Source organism: Bos javanicus, chromosome 20 (assembly GCF_032452875.1).
Source record: "Bos javanicus breed banteng chromosome 20, ARS-OSU_banteng_1.0, whole genome shotgun sequence".
NCBI lineage: Eukaryota > Metazoa > Chordata > Mammalia > Artiodactyla > Bovidae > Bos > Bos javanicus.
Window position 1 is genome coordinate 29294214 of NC_083887.1, and position 26354 is coordinate 29320567.

General features: G+C 36.1%; 1 protein-coding gene across 1 annotated transcript in view; it reads left to right on the forward strand.

Moving 5' to 3' along the window:
- The window catches only part of HCN1 (hyperpolarization activated cyclic nucleotide gated potassium channel 1), a 466192-nt gene that overhangs the window by 316756 nt on the left and 123082 nt on the right, over positions 1–26354 (forward strand). The window contains exon 4 of the mRNA XM_061393578.1: positions 7472–7690. Within this exon, the coding sequence (XP_061249562.1) occupies positions 7472–7690 (219 nt within the window). The remainder of the gene's footprint in view (positions 1–7471; positions 7691–26354) is intronic.

Sequence of the window (26354 nt, forward strand, 5' to 3'; positions counted from 1 at the left end):
AACGAATTTAACTCAGATAACCATTATATCTACTATTGTGGGAAAGAATCCCTTAGAAGAAATGGAGTAGCCCTCAAAATCAACAAAAAAGTCTGAAATGCAGTTCTTGGGTGCAATCTCAAAAATGACAGAATGATCTCTGTTCATTTCCAAGGCAAACCATTCAATATCACAGTAATCCAAGTCTATGCCCCAAATAGTAATACTGAAGAAGCTGAGGTTGAATGGGTCTATGAAGAACTACAAGATCTTTTAGAACTAACATAGAAAAACATGTCGTTTCATTATAAGGGACTACAAGGCAAAAGTAGGAAGTCAAGAGATACCTGAAGTAACAGGCAAATTTGGCTTTGGAGTACAGGGCAGGGCAAAGGCTAACAGAGTTTTGCCAAGAGAACACACTGGTCATAGCAAACACAAGAAAAGACTCTACACATGGACATCCCCAGATGGTCAATACCGAAATCATATTGATTATATTCTTTGCAGCCAAAGATGGAGAAGCTCTATACAGTCAGCAAAAACAAGATCAAGAGCTGACTGTGGCTCAGATCATGAACTCCTTATTGCCAAACTCAGACTTAAATTGAAGAAAGTAGGGAAAACCACTAGAACATTCAGGTATGGCCTAAATCAAGTGACAAATAGATTCAAGGAATAGATCAAGGGATTAGATCTGATAGACAGAGTGCCTGAAGAACTATGGACAGAGGTTCATGACATTGTACAGGAGGCAGTGATCAAGACCATCCCCAAGAAAATGAAATGCAAAAAGTGAAATGGTTGTCTGAGGAGATCTTACAAATGGCTGAGAAAAAAAGAGAAGCAAAAGACAAAGGCAAAAAGAAAAGATATACCCATTTGAATGCAGAGTTCCAAAGAATATCAAGGAGAGATAAGAAAGCCTTCCTCAGTGATCAGTGCAAAGAAATAGAGGAAAACAATAGAATGGGAAAGACTAGAGATCTCTTCAAGAAAATTAGAGATACCAAGGGAATATTTCATGCAAAGATGAGCACAATAAAGGGCAGAACTGGTATGTACCTAACAGAAGCAGAAGGTATTAAGAGGTGGCAAGAATGAACAGAAGAACTATACAAAAAAATATCTTCATGATCCAGATAACCACAATAGTGTGGTCACTCACCTAGATCCAGACATCCTAGAATGCAAAGTCAAGTGGGCCTTGGGAAGCATCACTACGAACAAAGCTAGTGGAGGTGATGGAATACCAGTTGAGCTATTTCAAATCCTAAAAGATGATGCTGAGAAAGTGCTGCACTCAATATGCCAGCGAATTTGGAAATCTCAACAATGGCCACAGGACTGGAAAAGGTCAGTTTTCATTCCAATCCCAAAGAAAGGCAATGCCAAAGTATGTTCAAACTACCGCACAATTGCACACATGTCACATGCTAGCAAAGTAATGCTCAAAATTCTCCAAGCCAGGCTTCAACAGAACGTGAACTGTGAATTTCCAGAGGTTCAAGCTGGATTTAGAAAAGGCTGAAGAACCAAAAATCAAATTGCCAATATCTGTTGGATCATCAGAAAAGCAAAAGAATTCTAGATAAACATCTACTTCTGCTTTATTGATTATGCCAAAGCCTTTGTGTGGATCACAACAAGCTCTGAAAAATTCTTAAAGAAATGGGAATACCAGACCACCTGACCTGTCTCCTGAGAAATCTGTATGCAGGTCAAGAAGCAACAGTTAGAACTGAACATGGAACAACAGACTGGTTCCAAATAGGGTAAGGAGTACGTCCAGGCTATATATCATCACCCTGCTTATTTAACTTATATGCAAAGTACATCATGCAAAACTCCAGGCTGGATGAAGAACAAGCTGGAATCAAGATTGCCAGGAGAAATATTAATATATTCAGATATGCAGATGCTGCTGCTGCTAAGTCACTTCAGTCATGTCTGACTCTGTGCAACCCCATAGACGGCAGCCCACCAGGCTCTCCCTGTCCCTGAGATTCTCCAGGCAAGAACACTAGAGTGGGTTGCCATTTCCTTCTCCAATGTGTGAAAGTGAAAAGTGAAAGTGAAGTCGCTCAGTCATGTCTGACTCTTCACGACCCCATGGACTGCAGCCTGCCAGTCTCCTCCGTCCATGGGACTTTCCAGGCAAGAGTACTGGAGTGGGTTGCCACTGCCTTCTCTGGATATGCAGATGACAGCACCCTTATGGTACAATGTGAAGAAGAACTAAAGAACCTCTTGATGAAGATGAAAGAGGAGAGTGAAAATGCTGGTTTAAAATTCAGTGAGGATCATGGCATCCAGTCCCATCACTTCATGGCAAATAGATGGGGAAACAATGGAAACGGTGAGAAATTTTATTTTCTTGGACTTCAAAATCACTGCAGATGGTGAGTGCAGCCATGAAATTAAAAGACCCTCCTTGGAAGAAAAGCTATGACCAACCTAGACAGCATATTAAAAAGCAGAGACATTACTTTGCCAACAAAGGGCCATCTCATCAAAGCTATTGTTTGTCCAGCAGTCATGTATGGATGTGAAAGTTGGAATATAAAGAAAGCTGAGTGCTGAATAATTGATGCTTTTGAACTGTGTTGTTGAAGAAGATTCTTGAGCGTCCCTTAGACTGCAAGGAGATCCAACCAGTCAATCATAAGGGAAATCACCCTTAAAGATTTATTGGAAGGACTGATGCCAAAGCTGAAACTCCAATATTTTGGCCACCTGATGCTAAAAATCTCATTCACTGGAAAAGACCCTGATGCTTGGAAAGACTGAAGGCAGGAGGAGAAGAGGACGACAGAGGATGAGTTGGTTGAATGGCATCACTGACTCAATGGACATGAATTTCAGCAAGCTCTGGAAGTTGGTGATGGACAGGGAAGCCTGGTGTGCTGCAGTCAATGGGGTCTTAAAGAGTTGGATATGACTGAGAGACTGAACTGACTCACAGTATTTTTCAGTCTGGCAGTATATTTTAAAATCAATTGAAAACTTTGCTTTTTGACCCAATAAAGACTTTTCTGGGAATCTGATTGATCAAAATAAGGGTTATATGTATTAGATTGTTTATTATAGAATAATTTGTCATGGAAGAAGCTAGGAAACAGTAGAAAATGGGTGAATTAGCTATGTGGCATCACTAGACTTTTGGAGGGGTGTTTCTGTGAGAAAAGCAATATACAGAAAAAAATGTATATAATATAATTCATTTTTGAAGGATTAAAAAGCCACAATCTCAGAATGTGTGTGTTGTGTGTGTGTGTGTTTTCCATGTATTTATGTTAACATGGAAAAAGGTACAGAGAAAACCATGCCTGGTTTAAGAAATAGAAATGGAGAGAAAGGGAGAAAGGGATGGATAAAACAAGAGTTGAAAAGTTTTCCATGATTCAAAGGAATCATGAAGCATGTATAATAGACATTTATTTCAACTCATTTAAAAGGGAATATGTATGTCTGTTGTGTGTGCCTTAGGAGATAACTGAAAATGAACATAACACACATTCTTGTATAAAATAGTTTGGCAGCTATCTAGTTGCATTATTTAGGGAAATTGGTTTAAACTTTACTCTCTAGCTCCTCATGCCACTTCTCCTAAAAAACCAACATGAACAGAAAGCACAACCTCCATTGGACACCTTTTTGAACTTTTTAATTATTTCCATTATATCTAATTACCTCAAGATGCCTAAACAACATAAAGGAAGAAATTTTTATGCTGGTTTTAACTAATTATAGTCAAATTTTATTTATTCACTCCTTTTGACAGTAATAAAAAATGTTGAGTATCTCTACTGAATTATGCTATTTAGACTCTAATCTATGAGAAAGTATAAGTCCATGAGATGATCATCATATACAGGGTAGAAGTCACCATGACAGGTGAATACCTGCAGTTCTCTAGGAGCTCTAAAGAGATTTAAATCCAGTAAGAAACTAGTCAAGCTTGTTTTCTTTCTATCCATTCTTTGAATGGATCACAGGATAAAAGACCTTTGTTTATTTTGTAGTTTGGTTTGTAATGTATCCAATTTTAGTATTATCAGTATGAAACTGAGTCAAATTTCAAGAATTTAAGTATCATTTTAAATAATAGGTACATTCAAGATTTTTATAGAGCACGTTGCTCTGTTAATTAAATATTCCATTTCTTGTTTATGAAACATCTAGAATTTGGGGAACCCTAAGTGTATTCCTGAGAGTATGAGCTCTGTTCATTCCCCAAAATGCAAACTTGTGCATGAGTTCATTATACAATTTGCCATGTATAATATCATAAATAATTTTCTTTCTTTAAAATTAAATTTCATTTTATACTGACAGAGACTAGGGGTAGCTTAAAATGGCAACATGACCTATTGTATAAAAAAATAAAATGAATTTCACTTTAAGAACCTTAACTTTCAACTGAATGAGACTGGTTATATTTTATTTGTCTGCAGACTCAACCAGTTCCAAAGTTTATGAGGTTGGATTTTTCAAACTTATCATGTTCTGTTTTAATCTATAAACTTAACTTTAGAAAGCCGTATTAAAACAATAAACAAAATATCTGTACATATATTTAATATTAATACATTATTTTAAAATTTATGATTATTTAGGAGTTAGTTTGACAGACTCAAGTTAATTTGACAGGCACTGTATGTACATGTGGTTTATGATCTGGGAGTTGTAAAAGGACCTACTTTAGGAAGGACTCTGCACTTGGATTCATGCTCTGCTGCAGCCATCTTGAAATTCATAATAGCATTATCTTTGAATTTATGTTCATAAGCAAAGTCCACTGGGACATGGAACCATGAATATGAGCATTGGCGTTGCAAGGTAGCAGCTGTGCATATACAGGTTCAAGCCTACAGGCACAGCAGGAAGTACAGAAGCCAAGCAGTTGGCCTGGCAGCAAGGCACAGATATGCACGCCTCAGCAGTCTTGGATGCTTTGTGTCTCTAATGTGGACAGGCCTGAACTGGGTCCAGGTTAGCAGTGGCAAAGGCAGCAACAGAAGCAGCAGTATTAACACTAAGCAGCAGAGACACACAGGAGGACTTTCCATGCCAGCCAGGAGAAGACCATGGTGAGATTCACCTGTCAGGCCCAAGAACCCATCTCCAAAGTATCTACATAAATATTAAATCTCTTAAGTTCCAAGACAGACCCTGTGGAGCTCAAACAGTAAACTTTGTCAATAAATTATTACATGATAAAAGAATTCATATAGCCGTTTCAATAAAAGTTATCAGGTAGTTATTAGAATTCTTGATTTTAAAATCTCCAGATTTAACAACTCCTGCAACATTGAGATGCAAATATGCACCAGCCTAGCAATAAGAAATTTAAAGATCATCACTTACACTGGAAAATAACACTATTTTCATATGAAGTTTTAAATAAGCCAGTTATTAATAAGGAAGACAATTTTTAAATTAAATTTTCCTTGTAATTGAAAATACAGGAAGATAAAACCTAATCAGGCATTATGGGTTATATACAAATCAGGAAGCTATTTTTGGCTTCTTGCATTGATCATTCTTTAATTAAAAGTTACAGGAAATGTCAGAGGAAACATTAAAATATCATTGCATACATTTACATTTAACATTAAGTTCAATAGAAAAACTGTGTAATGGTTTTACAAAAAAGTGTAATGGTTCTTTGTTGTGATAGAATTGTTCTGTATCTTGACAGTGTTGATGAATATAGGAACCGATACATGTAATAAAACTGAATAAAACTAATTTGTGTATACAAATGAGTACACGTTTAGTGAAATATAAATGATATCAGTGGATTATATTCATGTCAGTTTCTTGTTGTAACATTGCTCTATAGTTTGCAGGATTTCACCTTTGAGAAGAACTGATGAATCGTACATATTTCTCTATTATTTCTTAACAATGTCCATATTCATTTACATATTTGGCAAAACTAATACAATTATGTAAAGTTTAAAAATAAAATAAAATTAAAAAACAAACAAAAAACAAAAAAAACAAATATTTGATTTGAAAACAACAACAAAAAAAAACTGTAGTATAAAAATAAGACAGAGTTTCTTGAATATGATTTTTATGGAGTTAAATCATTTATTAGAAATTATTCCATGAGAATCATCAGCTCCAGAAGTACTAAAATTTATATATTAAAATAATTTATCAAACATTCATCCTAATGTTGTCCCCAGGCTATACATACTCCAGTTCCAGTAAAGGTTGCATCAACAGAAAGATCTTCCCCCAAATTAAAAATGTATCAGAAATTATTTGTGATATTGCATTAGCCAAAAGGAACTGATGTAATTTTCAGTTTTATCATTGAAGATGAAATTATTAATCATATAAATTTTTATGACATAAAGAATGAATTTGTCAGAAAACTAAGCCATAAAAATTGTATGATCATTCAAGATATCACAATGGTATAGTATTACTTGTATTATATATAATTATGATACCAGAATTTAACTTTTTGAAATGTATAAGTTTATGTTGTTACTCAACTAGCACTATTATCCCAAGTTTTATAATGAATTAAATATTTTAAGGAAAATTCTTTATATATTATCTTCAACAATACTTTCCCCCCCTACATTTTAAACTAAAAGGCCTCAAATTTTTATTTTACCCTGTCTCATAAATGAGGTAAATCCTGGACTAGGCAGTTTGATACATTGATCAAAAAAGTTCTTTAAGTTTTATCAGACAATATATAAGATATATTGAATAACTTATTTTTGTAGAATTGAGTTTAAGATAGAGTTTTGAAATTACATCAGAAATTGCATCTAATAACTAATCTCAGAAGTCAGCATTTTTGTTTTTTTTCAGTGTCCTCCAAGATATTATTTTGCTTATTTTATTTTATTATTCTACAGAAAGCCAGTAAGATTCATCCATCATCAACTTTGACATTTGAATTTCAATATTCATTACTCAGAGAAGTCTTCAAGGAAGTCTTTTCACTTATCAGATCTGTATTTCCAAATTATGTTAATTTTTCATTTAAGGTATTGAGGTATTCATTGAGGTCTATACAAATATATCATTTGGACTTTCAAAATTTTAATATGATAGCTTTGACAAAAATTCCTATACTTAAGCCTATGTGCTTCATATCAATCAGCAGCATTTCTCAATTTGCAAATAATAATATATTACTAGAGAATGACACAGATTTCCTGGAAATTTGAAAATGAACTTATCAACATTCATTCACACCACTGTCCCAAAAGGAATTTTTAGTTTTAAAAACATATAAAACTGACCAGGATTGCATATTTTAACATAGACTATTTCTATTTCATTGTATTTAGCAAGTTTTGAAAAACATCCGGTCTTTTGATTAACTATTGGGGCGAAGTATCTGTGTAAATGCTCTATTACAAGAATGTTATAATGCTTCTGTGTATCGGTCATACTCATTTTTCTTCTGCTATCCTAATGGTTCACTCTATTTCCTTTTTCTCTTCTGTTGCAGAATGATTCTTGGGGAAAGCAGTATTCCTACGCGCTCTTCAAAGCGATGAGTCATATGCTGTGCATTGGCTACGGAGCCCAAGCCCCCGTGAGCATGTCTGACCTGTGGATCACCATGCTGAGCATGATCGTCGGGGCCACCTGCTACGCCATGTTTGTTGGCCACGCCACGGCTCTAATCCAGTCTTTGGATTCCTCAAGGCGGCAATATCAAGAGAAGGTAATTGGTTTTATCTCTAATATATTCAACCAGCTAGTTTGTCAATTTAATTAATAGTATTCAGATAAATAAACTATGCCCAGTAACGAAACTATAATGAGCTGAAATGTTCGAAGGAGGAAACCACAATGTTTCCATATTTTGAAGTTTTTTCAAGATGGTCCTCATAGCTTTTGTTTCCAGTTTCTCTCTTAAATACATATTTTCTTTTAAAAAAATCTGATTTTCACCCACAAAAAAATAGCTCCATGTTTCAAATGTATGAAGCTGATTTGAGGTGTTGTCATGGTTTGTGTTCTGTAATTTTTAAACAGTTACTATAATATAAAGACTTCTCTTGTACATGTTAGAAAAATGTGAGCTGATTAAATGCAGAGAGACGGCCATTGTACATGTCTCTTTTCGCCTCTTTGCATATTGCAATCATAATTTATATTAAGTCCATATGCATAGCTGAACATATGTTGCCCATATATCTAGATAAGTCACCACACACCCTCCAGTCTTTAAAATGCATACTAACAGCTGCTATCATGCATTCTTACGCACAGTGTGTTAATTGAAATGATTGCTGTGCTAAACTTTTCTCAAAAGAGAGAAAGTAGATTTGTGCACGGATTTATTCATTGGATTTTGTTTTAATATGCTGAATTATTTGGTTGGTACTAGACCTTGGATAATCAGACAGTACTTAGATTCTTCACAAACATCAGTAACTTTCTGACAGATAAGAATGTTTTATAACTGAAGGAAGAATTTCTAGTGTTGGAGCTCTGTTGAATATGATAGAATATATAATATATATGTACCTTGCTAAAAAGCATATCTGAAAGTAATGGTTCAAACAATTCTAGAATATGTCTCCTGATGAGTAATAACAGCTTAGACACATAAATTCTTCACCAAACAGGCAAAGATCATTTCATTTGTGACTTTATTGACAGAAGTTTTCAACATATTATGTTTGCCGTAATTCATCATCAAATTCTTGATCTTAGGAGGGTTTGGTAGAGGATAAAGGATACTGGAATAAGTTTTTGTTACTTTTTGACATTTGAAACAATTTAGTCAGAAACAGCTGGTCATTTAGGTGAGTGGCATTGATTCCCTCTCCTGCATCTCCCTAAGAGAGGCCCGAGAACCTGGCAGCCATCACCAGCCTCTCTGCTGAGGGCTCTGTGCTCTGCCAGAAGCCGCTCTTAGATGAGACCCAAGATGTCAGGCTAGCCCTGCTGCATCACTCAGATCTGGTCCACAGAGAAGCCTTCAGGCATCCATCTCTTAGCCCATCTCTCAGCACTACTGCTTCCTCCATCAAAGCAACGAAGAGCCTGTGTCTAGCCTTCAGATTCTTGGCAGAGTCACACCCCAGTGTCCACAGGCTATTTGCATGTTCTCATATGTGAACTGGACTCCAGACTCATGTCTCTTAACTATGTGAACTTATTTCAAAGATCTCCAAGCGACTTTCTTGACGTACCCCTGAAAGGTCAAGGGTTAGAAGGTAGCCCTCCCACAGCCCTATCCCAAAGCAGGCTGGACTCACATAGGAGCAGTCATTCCCTTCAAAGAGGTCTGCTCACTATTGTTATCAGGAAAGTTCTGTTTCTACTCTCTGACCTCTGTAAACCTTCAGTGAGATTGACACCTTTAGAAGTCTTCTTCATTGGATCTGCATTTACAATTGTAAACCTGTATAGGAGGGAGCCTCTTACATAACCAGCATTCTGATATCTAAGGTTAGCAGCTCAGTAAACATGAGGAAGGAAGAGTAAATCCTAATCTAGCAGATTTTTAGACCTTTTATTTTAAAATCTCAGTTCTTCTCAAAACTTACTCCACAGATAATATAAATAAATCATAAACATACATACATATATATATATATACATGAGTATATTTTTAAATTTTATTTATTTTTAATTGAAGGATAGTTACAATATTGTGTTGGTTCCTGTCATACATCACCATGGATAAGCCATAAGTATACATATGTCTCCTCCCTCTTGAGCCTCCCACCCTATCCCATACCTCTAGGTTGTCACAGAGCTGGTTCATTGTTGAATTACCTATTTAATTGTTTCCTGGTCAGATAAGTTTGTACATCTTGATTGAAACAACGAACTGAAAAGATTTTTTCTATTAATGTGTGTGCTCTGAACATTTAACATTTTGTCTGCCCTCTGCCAAACACCCTTGTATTTTAAGTGATTGATGAACACTTGGGAAATGCCTTATCTAGACATACTCCCCACAGTGAGCATTCCATTTTCTTAATCATTCCATTTTCTTGGGTAGGTACTACCTTTTCTAGATATATCCACAGTTCATCTAGTTTTTTTAAATGAAATTGCTTTAAATCACTCTGTATCTTTATACTATTGTATCTCAGTTCTTACACTTCAGCACCCCTGGGAAGCCTACTATTATTTCAAAACTTGTCACTCTCTTTCCTGTCAAATAATTCTAGTAAAAGCAGCGTTTAGGTGTGCAATTTTCCTTTGTAATAAGCAAGAATTTTAACACAAAGCACATTATGAATTTAGAATGAGAAATTTTCAACTCACCTTGGTGTACCTGACGTACATGAATGATTTTTAGTGTGAAATTTGAACATGACAAATACTTAATTGTATGAGGAAATTATCAAATTGAAATAACTATATACTGAATAGCTTCTGAATCCAAGAAGCAAAGTGTATATTAATCTAAGGCAGGTTCATCAATGAATGACTTGTTTAAATAGGCTGTGCTTTCTAATGATAGAGCATGAGGCAGTAAGCCAGTGCTGCTCTGGGCTTCAGATATTGCGTATGTTGCCCAAAATTGTAAAAAAACTACTGATTCTTAGTTTAATAATGATAATAAATTTAACATTATAAATTTATCCAAATGGACAGAATTTTATCATATCAGCAAGTGTTTATGATCCCTTTGGAATAAGAAGGTATAGTTTATCATAAGTAGTCTCTCAACCATGAAGGTGAATTATGTAATCTTGAATGAAATCATGCAGTTGTGCAATTTTATGTAATCATATCAAAAATATTATATTCTAAACCTAGTCAGTTCAGGCAAGTGGTTTTTTTTTTTTGGTTTTAATGAATAATCCATAGATTCTTATTCTTTTCTTGTAATGAAAGACTGTAATCAGGACTGTCACATAAGCTTCTTATTCCATAGAAATATGTTTAATCAATCTAGTCTCCCAAATTTGTATAAGGTAATGTTATGAACAAAGACAAAAGACTAGGCACTAAGACCTGCTCTCCTTTTTTAACTAGTCAAATCCCATTTATAGTAAAGCAAATTCCAGGTCATTTAAAATGAACTGATTATGGGTAATATGCCCTTCAAAAATAATTTGTTGGAAAAAGACTGGTGCCAAACCAACTTTTAAACTCATGGATCTCATTGCCAAATCGCTCTTCCAACCAGAAAATTATTGTTCTCAGAACAAACCAAATGATTCTGATCTTCCCCCATACCTTTCATCCTACTCCTGACATACTTTTACCCCTTTTCCTGTTTACACAGGTTCTACCCTTCCCTTTGGAAGATTGTGACACCTTCCCTGATTATCCTAATCTATAATAATCTGTTTATTGTGTATATTCTATCTGTTCCAGAGGAATATAATACTCTAATAGGAAGATCTATGTCTTTATTATTGTGTATTTCCTCCCCCATACACAGAAACCTCAGTGCTGTGATGCTCAGAGGGGACAGTAAGGATTAAGAATATTTATAGTTGTCCAACTGTGTTTTCTAGCAAATAAATGGGAGTAAGAGTTTATCCTTCGAAATTTTTGAATTCTGTCACTTGAATATACATGAGAGCATCTTTTTCAAAATGTTGATCCCATTGTTTGTTTATATGTGTGTAAACATATTGCTTCAGCTGTTACAGCAAATACTTTTGTATGTATGTATGCATTTGGCTTACACACAGGTCATGTTTTGGAAACTAAATTTTCAATATGCTTTCCCTTCTGCAATTCTGAGATTGGTTTCCTGTAAGTGAAAGATACATTATCAAAATATCTTTCACTGGGGTTGAAGCCATTTCTTGATTCCTGGATTGATCAGTAGGGTACTCTGCTTTAAGCCATGATGAAACCCTTTGTTTCAGAAAGAAGGATGGGAGAGATTGTCAGGACTGTCATGTGATTCTGAGTCTTCAATTTCGAAAAAGCATTCTATGACTAGAGTAATGGCAGATCAAAGGGAAAAAAAAATTGGAGTAATGGCCACTGGCCATGATGGTTTATAAATAATACTTAATATTTAATGATACTTTAATATTCCATTAAAAAGAAAAAATTTGCCTCTTATTTTGCACCCCATCTTCATTATGTAAAGAAATTAGTCAGTTGAGCTTCTAATTTGGTTTGCTGGTTGTGTAAACTTGTGATAGTGTTTGTTGTGATAGCATTTGTCTTCAGAAGAACAAAAGGTCTTAGAAGTTTTAATGATCTTGAAAATCATACTGACCCAGTATTTATTTTTATTTATTTATTTTTTATATACACACACAGTTTATTTAGATATAATTTGTGAGAATTCCAATAAATCAATCACGGAAAAAAAGAAAAACAAATAAAAACCCACAATAAAATCGGCCCCAAAACAGAACGAACGTTTTTTCCAGAGTATACAAATGGCCAGTAAGCATGTGGGAAGGTCCTCGACAACCTGAGTCACCAAAGAGATGCAAATCGAGACGAACGTGAGCCATCACTGCCCCCGCACGGGAACACTGCAGATTTTTAAAATCTCCAAATATAAGGGGAGACAGGGAGTTGCTGTACGCTCAGACCCACCAGCAAGGTTGAAAAAGGCATGAGTGTCATGGAAACCGTCAGGCTCTGATGAAGTTAAACCCTTGCCGCGGTCCCCCACCCACAGTCCCCCAGCCCACGTCTACACGTGTAACCGAAACAAATAAGACACATTCTCAGAAAGATGCGTGTACACACACATGTAACTGCATCCTGATGCTGTGCGCCTGAAACGAGCAACGCTGCACGCCAGTCACGCGCCAGCAACACAGTGGCAGCGCGAGCGGTTCACGGGAGTCCTGTGCGTCGCGGCCCAGCGCCGGGCACAGTGCCGGCGTCTGCGAACAAGGGGTGAGAGGGTCCCCGGGAGCACACTTCCACCTGGAACACTTCCTGGCGATTAAAAGTTCACGCACAAAAACAAAAAAATAAATAACAGTTCACGCACGTCTCTGAGACACAGGATAAGATGCTAAGTCAAAGAAACCAGGATATATGCTTACGATATCGTTTATGTGCCTCCAACTACAGGAACACCAGTCAGAAGGGAGGGGGCTATGGGCCTGGGGACTGGGGCTGGAAGGGCCAGAGACCCTGCATGATGGAGACCACCCAGCACGACCAGGGGGCAGTTACATCACAGCCTGCTGAGCGAAACTGCTGCTGACCCGGTATTTAAAGGAAAACTGCCTTGATGCCCTCATTTTCATTGGAAGCATCCTTAGTGGGAAGAGGTAGCTCTAAAACTCATGTGTATTCAGCAAAATATTTCATATGATTTTCTTCATTATTTGTAAATGTATGTCTTCCTCCGCTACAAATGAGAATGCTATGAGCAGAACTCCCACATGGTTCCTTAATTAGTTGGAAAAGTTTCCAAGTCATCTATTCTATATACTTTTGCTTCCCAGGAGCTGAATTTATTGTACTCAGATATGTTAAGGTGGTAGTACTGCCAAACATTCTCAGGCCAGGACAGTCCTCGGACTGGGAATATTTGTGAGATTTTCTCATAGAAAAGTAACAGTACCACAGCCCTTGGGTTAGCTTCATGTTGCCGCTTCAGCTGCTAACAAATCGGGCTCCTGGCAAATAATACTTTACGTGTTCCACTGGGAGAAATATTTTTACATTAACTATAAGTACTGTTTTAAAGATAGGTCAGAGCCAAAGAATATTCAAACTACCGTACAATTGCACTCATTTCACATGCTAGCAAAGTAATGCTCAAAATCCTTCAAGCTATGCTTCATAAGTATGTGAACTGAAAATTCACAGATATACAGGCTGAATTTAGAAATGGCAGAGGAACCAAAGATCAAATTGCCAACATTCGTTGGATCATAGACAAAGCAAAGGAATTCCCAAAAAGCATCTATGTCTGCTTCACTGACTGCACTAAAGACTTTGACTCTGTGGATCACAACAAACTGGAAAATTCTCAAAGAGATGGGAATACCAAACCACTTTATCTCCTGAGAAACCTGTACGCAGGTCAAGAAGCAACAGTTAGAACTGGACATGGAACAGAGGAGTCGTTCAAAATTGGGGAAGTATTGCATCAAGGCTGTATATTGTCATCCTATTTATTTAACATCCTATTTATTAACTATGTAATGCAGATTACATTATGCAAAATTCCAAGCTGGATGAATCACAAGCTGGAATCAAGATTGCTGGGAGAAATATCAACAACCTCAGACATGCAGATGATACCATTCTAATGTCAGAAAGCAAAAAGGAACTAAAGAACCTCTTGATGAGGGTAAAAGAGGAGAGTGAAAAACCTGGTTTAAAAGTCAACATTCAAAAAACTTAAGATTATGGCATCTAGTCTCATAACTGCATGACAAATATAAGTGGAAAAAATAGAAGCAATGACAAATTTTATTTTCCTGGGCTCCAAAATTACTGCAGACGGTGACTGCAGCCATGAAATGAAACAATGCTTGTTTACTCCTTGGAAGGAAAGATATGACAGACCCAGACAATATGTTCAAAAGCACAGACATCACTTTGCCGACAAAGGTATGTACCATCAAAACCATGGTTTTTCCATGTACAGATATGAGAGTTGGACCGTAAAGAAAGCTGAGCACTGAGGAATTGAGGCTTTTGAACAATGGTGCTGGAGAAGACTCTTGAGAGTCCCTTGGACTGCAAGGACATCAAACCAGTCAATCCTAAAGGAAATCAACCTTGAATATTCATTGGAAGGACTGATGCTAAAGTTGAAGCTCCAATACTTTGGCTATCTCATGTGAAGAGCCAGCTCATTGGAAAAGACATTGGTGCTGAGAAAGATTGAGGGCAGGAGGAAGTAGGGGCGACAGAGGATGAGATGGTTGGGTGGCATTATTGACTCAGTGGACATGAGTATGAGCAAATATCTGAAGATAGTAAAGGACAGTGAAGCCTGATGTGCTGCAGTCCATGGAGACATCATTTAGCGACTGAACAAAATCAACGAGAAAGAGTTTGAGGCTATTAATTTAACCAAGAAGAAAAATAGAATTTTGCCAGTTGTAAATTTTTATTCTACCACTGATTTTCAATCTTTGTATTTTAATATATCCCACTGGTACCTCTTTCATTCAGTGATAATTTCTGTATGAAATTCCATATTAAATGCTGAAATTTCCTGCATCTTTGTTGTTAATAAGGACTGTAAAATTGCTAAAGATTTGTCCTTACCAATCCTTCATTTAGTTCTTTGCAGGTAACATTTACCATTGGCAGTATATCTGACAGTTTCTTGTAATGGCTGTAAAGTAAAGTTGCATTTTCTATCATTTTCTTTTATTGATTGATGTATGGATATTATCTTTTAGAAATGTGTGAATTTTCATTTGAATGTCTTCCTTTAAATTTTTTTTAATTAAAAAAATTTGGGGGGTATAATTAATTTACAGTGCTGTTAGTTTCAGGTGTGCAGCAAAGTGAATCTGTTATATATATGTAGATAGCAACTCTTTTTAGAATTCTTTTGCCTTATAGGTCACTACAGAGTTTTGAGTAGAGTTCCCTGTGCTATACAGTAGGTCCTTCCTTATTAGTTATCTCTTTATATATAGTAGTGTGTATGGGTCCATCTCAATCTCCCAATTTGTTCCTCCCTCTCCCCCTTTCTCCAGGGACCATACATTTGATTTCTACATCTGTGACTTTATTTCTTTTCTGTAGATTAGCTCATTTGTTTTTTATATTCCACATGTAAGGGATATCATATGATATTTTTTTTCTCTGACTTACTTCACTCAGTATGACAGTGTTTCAAGTATTTTGATGTATTGTATTTGGCCCCTTATATGTCATAACACATAAATACATTATTAAGCATCTTTATAGGGCAAAAGCTTGTCACTAAGATTCTGTAATCTGACAAGATCCCACAATGTACGAGAATCACCGCATGGATTTGCATTTGTTTAATTAGATCGCTGAGATCCATTTGAAATGTGCCTTGAAGAATGCAGAAGAAATCAGCAGACAGAGGTAGTCACCATGGGGGAAATGTCCTAGAAAAGAGCACCAACTGTGAGAAGGTTCCTGACAGACAGGAACAAAAGGTGCAAAGGCCCAGAGGTGGCTATGTGTGGTAGATATTGAAGGGTCTAGTTTGAATGCAGTGAAAACTACCTTGATGGGCAAAGTATGAAATAAGATTGGGTTATTCTCTGCCTAAGAATAATTTTCAAGGCTGGAATGATGAGACTGTTGTGTTAGGAAAAAGATATCCCTTGCAAAATTTTAGCAATGGGAGGTAGTGATTAAAACTGTCTTTTAAGAAAGTGAATCACAGTAGTACATGAAATATGCTGCACTCCTAACTGAGACTGTAAGGATCCAAGAGCAAGATCAGTTCAGAAATGCTTACTGTTAGAATCACTAGCACAAACGTATTAATAGGACAAGAACGCCAACCTTTTAAGTAGATAGGGACACTTGGGTCAATAAAATTGCTGGAAACAACAGTCTTTTCTAAAGAAGTAGGATCCAGAAAGCCTTAAGAGTTAAGATGTCGTGTGAGTCGAGTCTCACAGAATCCAGTTTTTATCCTTTTGATGTGTATTTATTGAATGCTTACTGTGTGACAGGTCTGGTACTGGATGTTTTGCATACAAAGTGAGCAAGTATATATGGTATCTTCTCTCATCATGTTTCTTGAAGTACAATGGGGTGGGGGGGCATGACACAGTAACAAGATTCATTGAGAGCAATCAATTATTATAAACATTTTAAGTGCTCAGAATGGAAATGTATGTTAATCTCTCTGCTAAGAGATTTCAAGTCTTTGGCTTGATTCATGTGGAATGTAGTGGGAGTGAAGAAAAATAACATTTAGGAAGAGATCTAAAGAATGAATAGAAGTAAGATAATGAAGTAAACAGCATGGGAAAAAGTACTGAGTGTGAAAAGATTTGTCAGGATTCAGGAACAGACAGAAGGATTGTGTGACTAGAGCTCAGAGATAAGTGAAACAGCTCTGGATGAGACTGGAGAGACTGACTTAGGTCAGGGTGGATGGCACCTCATAGGCCTACTTAACCACGTTGTGTTTTAGCTAAATGCTATGAGAGTCTGGTAAAACTTTGAAGCAGAAGAGTGGTACATTAGATTTAATTTTTTTAAAGAGTGTTCAGTCCTCAATGTGTATAATAGATTAAAGGATAGCAAACATATCCTAATGTTCTTTGTCATTAAGTAAATGCACCAGTGCTATCTTGCAGAGACCCAGGTAGGATTTCAAATTTCCAGATAAAAGTATTGGATGGGATGGAGATACTAAACAGGCCATTACACATTGAATAAATACTACTCAGGGCAAATGCTGAGCTGCTGTAAGAAGAAGATCCAACAATTTAGTGACCTAAGGAACTGTATCATTTTGCTAAAAAGCTCTGTGGGATGAGAGGCCAGGTCAGTGGGATGGCACTGCTCCAGGTGGTCATTTTCTTCCAAGTTGTTCCTCCACTGTCACCTGGACAGTATTTCCCAGCATTTCCTCTGAATCATCATTACCTGGAGAGCTTGTTGAAACAGATTCATGGGCCCCACTTCCAGAGTTTCTGATTCATTAAGCCTAGGGTGAAGCCTGAGAGGTTTTATTTCCAACAATATCTCAGCTGCTGCTTCTGATCCAGAGACCACCCTTCAAGAACCACTTCCCTAGGATATTGTTCTAGTTTGAATGTTTAAAGCTATGCCTTGGACATGTCTGCCTTCCAGCTCATAAGAGGAAAGAGGGACACACACGTGACTTCAACTCACATCTCATTGTTGAAAACTTTCAATTGATGAGAATTTCTCAAGAAAGAGGAGACGTTTAGTCTAGCTGGGCAACTTTGCAACCAGTTAGCAACTCTGTACAATATGGAAGAGGCAGAAGATGGATTTAGGTATGAAATTCATGGCCTCTGCCACAGATACTAGAGTAAAAATGAGGAGTCAGAAAAATGCTTGGGATTTTCTAGGAAGCATACATTTTGTATGGGTTATGAAGTACTTGAAAAATAGTAGTAGATCCAAGGCTTAAAGCCATTTGTACTGATTTGATAAGTAATGGAGAGCCATTGAGATTTTGAATATGTCCTGACACTATAAGAAGACAGAGATTGAGGAGATAGATGGAACAAGAGATGATAAAGAAGAATAAAGAGATGAACAAGAAGAATAAAATGGAGGGAAGAACTTATGTCTTCCATTAAGCCATCTGTTGGTAAACTTGGAATGTGTTATCTAGAATGCCTCTTATGTGCCATAACTTATCTATCAGGGGTAATGAAGTATCTTTAAATGAAACATTAGTGGAATGTATACCTTATTAACAGATGTATTGATGTTAAAAATCTATTATTTCAAAAATTAGGTACCAATCATTTTATTTACTCTTGCTTTTCAATTGTGGTCTGATTATCATACATACTGAATTATCAATGTGGTTTTTCTGTCATTTTCAATGAAAAACAATCTTATAAAACAGAGTTTCACCAGATGTGTCATAACATGGCATTCACTCTTCTCTATCTAATGTCATAATTTTTTTTTTCTGTCTGAAGAATGTATTCAGTGAAATTAGAACTCATGAATTTAGGACTGAGTATACTGATAGTCTGAACCTTAAATACAGTTTTAGAACATTTGATATACAAATGAAACAAGTATAAACTACTTTAATGCAAAAAAAAGTTGGACAAGACTGACCAACTGAACTGAATATTTTACTTAAAAGATACATTATTCTATTTAAATTATATATTTACCAAGAACAAAATGCAGTATGATTATTGTGTTTATTATTATGCTACTGTTAATAATAACAAAACACAAAAACAAAAATTTTACTTAAAGTATATCTTATGTTATCAACCTAATGTATAATGATAAGATATTGAGCATTATCAGGTAATAATATAAGACATAATATAATTCAGATGATAGCATAAGATAGATGATTATGTTCCACATTCACTACTTCAGCTTTGCCAAGTGAAATTATCTTAGAATAGTATATTCACTTTAAAAGATTTCTTGCTGTCCTAATTCACCAAGTTATTATTAAAATTAATGAAGTAAAATTGTGAAAATTATTTTAAGCAATTGAGGAAAAGTCACTATTGAAATACTTAGCATTAGCATATTTTATAAAAATGATTTTCAACATTAGTATTGTATTTTTATTAATTGAAAATTAAAGAGGATCTATGATGTCTATTAAATGACAGAAATAGATTATTTTAACTTTTTTCCCAATGAGAACATAAAATACTGAATTTCATTTCAATGATATGATTTCTTCTTTACTTTCTCAGGGGTCAGATGATGCTTAGAGTATCAAATTATTTTTTGTTTATTAACAGAAATATCTCACTTACTTGGAGCTCAAATTAATAGTAATCATGACTTCCTGAATTAGGCTCCAGTCCTGAATTTAGTGAAAAAGCAACACATTAAAAGTAGATGAAGAGCTGCTAAATTCCTCCCCTATTCCTCATGGGGAGAAATGGGGGACAAAGCTGTAAACAAGATCAGGAATAAGAAAAGATAAAAGCTGCATTCAGACCTGTGGCACAGTGCAGTGTCGGACCAAACTCGCCTGTCTGCCAGGGTAGCTTTCAACTGATTTAGATCAGGCTATGATTGGAGGACCCCCATCCAGCATCTGGGCTCCACCATTTTGGATCAGTTTATAAAATGTGCTTCCCTGGTGGCTCAGATGGTAAAGAATCTGCCTGCAATACAGGAGACCTGGATTTGATCCCTAGATTGGGAAGATCCTCTTGAGGAGAAAATGGCAACCCATTCCAGTATTCTTGCCTGGAGAATTCCATGGACAGAGGAGCCTGGCAAGCTACAGTTCAGTTCAGTTCAGTCACTCAGTCATGTCCGACTCTGTGACCCCATGAACTGCAGCACACCGTCCTTCCCTGTCCTTCATTAACTCCCGGGGCTTGCAAAATTCATGTCTGCTGAGTCTGTGATGCCATCCAAGTACCTCATCCTCTGTCATCCCCTTCTCCTCCTGCCCTCAATCTTTCCCATCATCAAGGTCTTTTCCAGTGAGTGAGTTCTTCACATCCGGTGACCAAAGTATTGGAGATTCAGCTTCAGCATCAGTCCTTCCAACAAATTCAGGACTGACTTCCTTTAGGATTGACTGGTTTGATCTTCCTGCAGTCCCAGGGACTCTCGAGTCTTTTCCAACACCACAGTTCAAAAGCATCAATTCTTCTGTGCTCAGCTTTCTTTATAGTCCAACTCTCACATCCATACATGACTACTGGAAAAACCATAGCTTTGACTAGATGGACATTTGTCAGCAGTGCAATGTCTCTGCTTTTTAATATGCTGTCTAGGTTGGTCATAGCTTTTCTTTGAAGGAGCAAGCGTCCTTTAATTTCATGGTTGCAGTCACCATCTGCAGTGATTTTGGAGCCCCCCAAAATAAAGTCAGTCACTATTTCCACTGTTTTCCCATCTACTTGCCATGAAGTGATGGGACCAGATGCCATGAGCTGCAGTCCATGGGGTTGCAAATAGTTGAACACAACTGAGCGACTAACACACACACACACATAAGATGTGTTTTACAAAGAGAGTGCTTTCTGTTTTGCTGGCATCTGGCATGCAGATTGTAAAGCTCAGCTGGCCCTACAGACATGAGAATTTGGAGTCATAGGTGCTGTTAGAGGTGACCAGGTTCCAAATCATACAATGTCAGTACCCAGACAACAATACACAGTTCACACTTCTCCCAATAGGGTATACATTCTCAGACAGCCTCATGGAGCTCCAGTGAAAGATGATGGTTGTGGCATTTTGTTTTCTAGTTTATCCAAACTTCCTTTTTATTTTTAGCTGCATTTTCCATGTAATCCATTCATATTTTCAGCCACAATATTTGGTACTTAAAAACAAACCAGAAATTCTACAAACAAACAAACAAAAAAACACAAAACTGAAGGACACTTTTTTGAAGGTGGCAAACATTGCTTGGGATTCCCAGGTGGCTCAGTGGTAAAGAAATATATTGCCTGCCAGTGCAGGGACATGGGTTCAATCCCTGGGTAGGGAAGATCCTCTGAAGGAGGAAATGACAACCTACTCCAGTATTCTTACTGGGAAAAATCCCATGGGGAGAGGAGCCTGGTGGGATATAGTCCGTGGGATCACAGAGTCAGACACGAGTGAGTGACAGAGCACACACACAAACACACACAAACAAACATTACTTAAAATGTTAGAAAAAGTTACGAAGAATAATTATTCTAAAATATGTTTAAACTTTTTAAAGGGTGAAAGGATTAAAGCCTTAATCATCCTGGAACTTTTCTTTATTGAAACATGTTCCCTGGTTGAATGATTCATTCTTTCCTTCTTCTTGGCAACATTATAGCGTTCTAGTCATACACGCTCCAGGAAGTTGTATGTTGGAGAAATCACAAAATTTAAGACGTTAAACTTACAAATCAGTTCTCTGTTCTTTTTATAAATGAGTCAGATAACTAGATTCCAAACTTTGAAACATTAATAAAGTATTTATGCAGCCACAGTGATTGAAATTAGCAATATAAAAAGTCTAGCATAAAGAATATCACCATATTTTATAAATATAAAATAACATCCCCTTATCATCTCAGATTTACATATTAATAACTGGAAAGTGAATCTACACAATTATAATGAATCATAACAGAGAAAGTTGTATTCTGAGAATGAGTGTGCAGTGGGGCTCATCAGTATTAGAATATATCTAGGAGAACTACTGGAACTTCCATGGTGGTTCAGTGTTCAAGAATCCACCTGCAATGCAGGAGATGCGAGTTCAGTCCCTGGTCTGGGACCGATCCCTTGGACGAGGAAATGGCAGTCCACTCCAGTATGCTTGCCTGGAAGATTCCATGGGCAGGGGAGCCTGGCAGGCTGCAGATCATAGGATCTCAAAAGAGTTGAACACAACTTAGCAACTGAAAAATGACAACAGAGCTATTAAAAACCTAACAAACAGAAACCTTAATTAAATAGAGTTGGGAGACCAGAAAGGGGATCTCTCACACTCCAGAGCAATAGCAGATTCCAGAAGGAAGAAGAGCGCTCTTCTTTGCGGTCTATGTATCAGCCGCAAAAAGCACGCGCCCTTGGTTTACCCTAGCCAGCCCACCTTCCTTTCAATCCCTTTGTTATGCAGGACTTGCACATGGCTCGTCTTGGTTGCAGACCCCAAACTGCAGTTTTCTGCTGATCCTCAATAAACCCATCCTTGCTGGAGAAGTACCTGGCAGTATACTTGTTTGTGATCAACAGGACATATCTGCATTTTTAAATGGCTAAATTATCATCCAGATCTTTAGTACTATCTAGAGAAATTAGCATAAACATTTTCTTAGTTTAAAAGCTAAATTAAATTATTTGCTTTTAACTGGAAAGAAGGAAGATTTTTCTAGTTAGATATCTTTATTATGGTTTTCAAAGTGTTAGTCACTCAGAGTCCTGACCGACTCTTGCACCCCCATGGACTGTAGCTTGCCAGGCTCCTCTGTCCATGGGATTCTCCAGGCAAAAATACTGGAGTCGGTAGCCATTCCCTTCTCGAGAGCATCTTCCCGACCCAGGGATCTAACCCAGGTCTCCAGCATTGCAGGTGAATTCATTATTGCCTGAGCTACAGGGAAAGCCTTTTTTATGATTTTACTCTCAATCAATTCACGTTTTAGAAATAAGAAGGTTTAGATTGAGAGATGTTAAGTTACATTTCATATTCACACATCTAACAAAAAACGGTATTCTTGTTTTTCAATTCACTGTGCTTTGAAGGGATGTATGTATATGTTACTAAAGAGGATAACATTTTCAGAAGTACTTTGAAGCTAAGTCTTTGTGCTTTTCTTCCAACTCCAAAAGCAGACTATGACATCCAAAGAAGACCACACTATGAGCTAAAATTACTACTCTAAGACTGTAACGTTTATATAAATATTTTTTTTTTGAAAAAGGCAGAAGTGCTTAGGTCAAACGTTTGATAAGCAGATTAACTACATTCTTCCTTGGTTCAGACCTTGTGTTTCGTGAACTGGAGTGTAAATGAGCATTGAAACCAAATATAAATAGCTTTTCACTTAAAAATTATTTTGCCAGTGCAGTCAGCTTTATACATAGTTAATTTACACTTTAGGAAATCCATTTTCTGATTTTTATTGACAATAAAATAATATCCCACAGATATCATGTTCCAAAGTTTTTCTTTGGCCAAGTTTGATGCAACATACACATTTGCTGTCTGTGAGGGTTATTAATATCTTATTACATTTGTCATTAAGTTTTAAACACAAACCTTGAATTTATCTGAAAGAAGATGTATTTGGCACTGTGTATAGCTTTATAAAAACCCTAAGTAATATATAGGTTAAAAAGATAAACAGTGTTTGCTATAGCTGTTAAGCATTTATCATAGAATTTCACAACAAATATATAAAAGAATTATTTTACTATTTTAATGGCTGGAGAAACAGTGGTATAAATGGATTGTAAAACATATCAGGACACAGGCATTTCACTATTTTAGAATGTAAATAAGCCAATTCATGAGTTTTGCTAGCAACATTGCACATGTTTCTGAGATACTGTGTAAGCTGATTTTTTATCTAGAAAAATCTGTGGAAATATTATGTTAGTATTTTACTATTTTATATTTTAAAATATTAACTAATTTTGACATTAGCTGGAAATAGCCAATTATTGTAAATGAGTGAAAGTTAATGTTTGTTTTTTTTTTTTAATTTCCTCATGGAATTTGAAACTTAGTTGCAGATTTTGAACTTATATACTCATGTTATCAAATAGTAATTTTTTTTCAGGAAAATTATTCCACATTTTACAATAATTTAAAAGAAGACATAGTGGCATTATACATACAAAATGTATCATGGCATAGTAATCTCTACAATTTACTAGAATATTTGAGTGATAATGTTGGCCCTAATGTTTCTACAGTGATAGAAAGGGCACCCTAGGATCTATTACTTCTATAGAAACTTATCTGAAATTCTTACAGATTAGACTTCTGTGAGTTCTGAAATTTTCTCTTGAAATTTTCCAGAAAAAATATTAAATTATTTTCAGAGGTATCAAGTTTTAGGAAGAATATATCCCATTAATAAACTACTTATTTTATGCATCTGATAATCCTATACTTAATAAGATTCTTAAAGAAATTAATTTTAGGAAATTGTGTAAGGAATCTAGCTTTGTAACCTTGCAAAGAGCTTTGCAGTATCATAACAGCTCTTTTCTAAAGGAAAACACTGTATGATTCAGTGAAGCTGAAGATAGCTGCTAATAATTACTGTGTTCACAGCACACTTCTCTTGACTGTGCTGTGTTCTCTAGAAAAGGAAATAACATTTAATATTTTCTAATTTTACAAAGAATAAGGAAATTAACCTTAATTTGAACAAGCAACAGGATGTCTTAATCTCTTAGTCCCAGAAAGTTTCCTATGTTGTAAATAACAAAAAAGTTTCCATTATGATCATCTGACTCCAAAATAAAATATAAATATATCTGTAGTGTGTATGTGTTAGTCACTCAGTCATGTGTGACTCTTGGATTGTAGCCCACCAGACTCCCCTGTCCTGCAGTTCTCCAGGCAAGAATACTGGAGACAATAGCTATTCCTTTCTCCAGGGGATCTTCCTGACCCATTGAATTGAACCTGAGTCATTTAAGGACTCCATCCTCCCAAAGGCCCCATCTCCTAATATTATCACCTTGGAGTTAGGTTTCAACATGAATTTTGAGGATACACAAATATTCAAACCATAGCAAAAGCTTTAAGAATTTGACTCAATAATTATTTTTTTTCAAAGTACCAAAGAATAATAAAATATGCTGAATGGTATGGTGGCCATGGAGATAATAGAGAGGCACTACATTAAGAACTGTGAAACCTGGTTTTACTCCTGACGTTTATTAACTAGATGTTAAACTAGTATAAATGAATTTGCCACCCTAGACCTCTTTTCTTCATCTGTGAAATGACAGGATTGGAAGCTATTATCTCTATGTACCCTGAGCTCTGAGTGTCTCCTTTTGTACTAAATTTATGTTAATTTCCCTTGGATGACCCAAAAGGAGCTTTAAATGCCTGTTGGGTCACCCTTATCAATGTAATTCATTAATACTTTGCACTGGTTTGGGAGTATATATTGGGGAAAATATTTGGGGATATAGGGTGAGTAAATTCTCTTTCTTAAATTTTTTTCTATGTAAATTACTTTCAGGACTTATGCTAACATTTTTAATATTAAACATTATATTTCGATATACCCCTCTTGGGGGATTTTCTTCCACTAGTTTTGGGTTTGCAGCTGCAACCTAGCTTGTTACGGCATTACACAATTATAGTAACACCCAAGCACACAGCTACCTGACTTCCAACTGTCTTAAGTAGGTCATTCACAAAACCAAAAATAATTAAGCTAAAATGCTCCTGAAATTTAGAGAAATAGGTGTCAACATGTAGGTAGTGTTTGCATAATAGAATCACTTCGCTGTACACCTGAGACTTACACAATATTGTAAATCATGTATACTTCAATTACATAAATAAAAAAATTTTAAAAAGAAAAAGAAATGTTTGCATTTCTTGCCTTCTCAAATTCTAAATAATGTATCTTTGTTTTTCCAAAAGCCATTGTTTCTAGGTTAGTTTGAGCAAGAAGTCTGACAAGTTAGGCCTTAAAGTTTGCGGGTGATCATGTGCAATCCAGACTTCTAACTATTTGGAAAGTTACAGTTTAAAATAGAGTAGATCACAGAGAAAGGAGGTAGAAAAACTCCAATAGCAGCAGGCAAGGACAATTTAATGGAAAGCCAACGGTACTACATAATGAACCTCTGAGATGAGAAAGGAAGCAGACACCCTGGGAAAAAGCAATCCAGAAATATGGAAAAATCCAGGCAGTAACTACCAAACTATGTATAGTATAGGAAGCATTTTTTATAAAGATTACCGTGAATCATCAAGAACACTTTAAATTATGTTCAATATGCTCTGTTTTACTCCCGATCAGGAAGTAAATGGTTTGAGAAAGATTTAAAATCACAGAGTTTTAATATTTGTGCAGAGGTTTTTAAATTTGAGATTTGGGGGCAAATGAAGTATCTTCATGTTCCCTTGTAGTTAAACTTTTAGTCTATTTATGTAAATAATTTAATTTTGTGCCCTTCTATTGTTTGAACTTCACTGGCCATAAATATGGTGTCCTTTATGCCAGTTCAGGAGCTTGTTACTAATTAGGTTGGACATGAGGCATTCTCTTCAGTCCACGGAAACACATTTCTTCCTTAAATTCTATGACTGAGTTCAGAAGCCATTTTTAAAA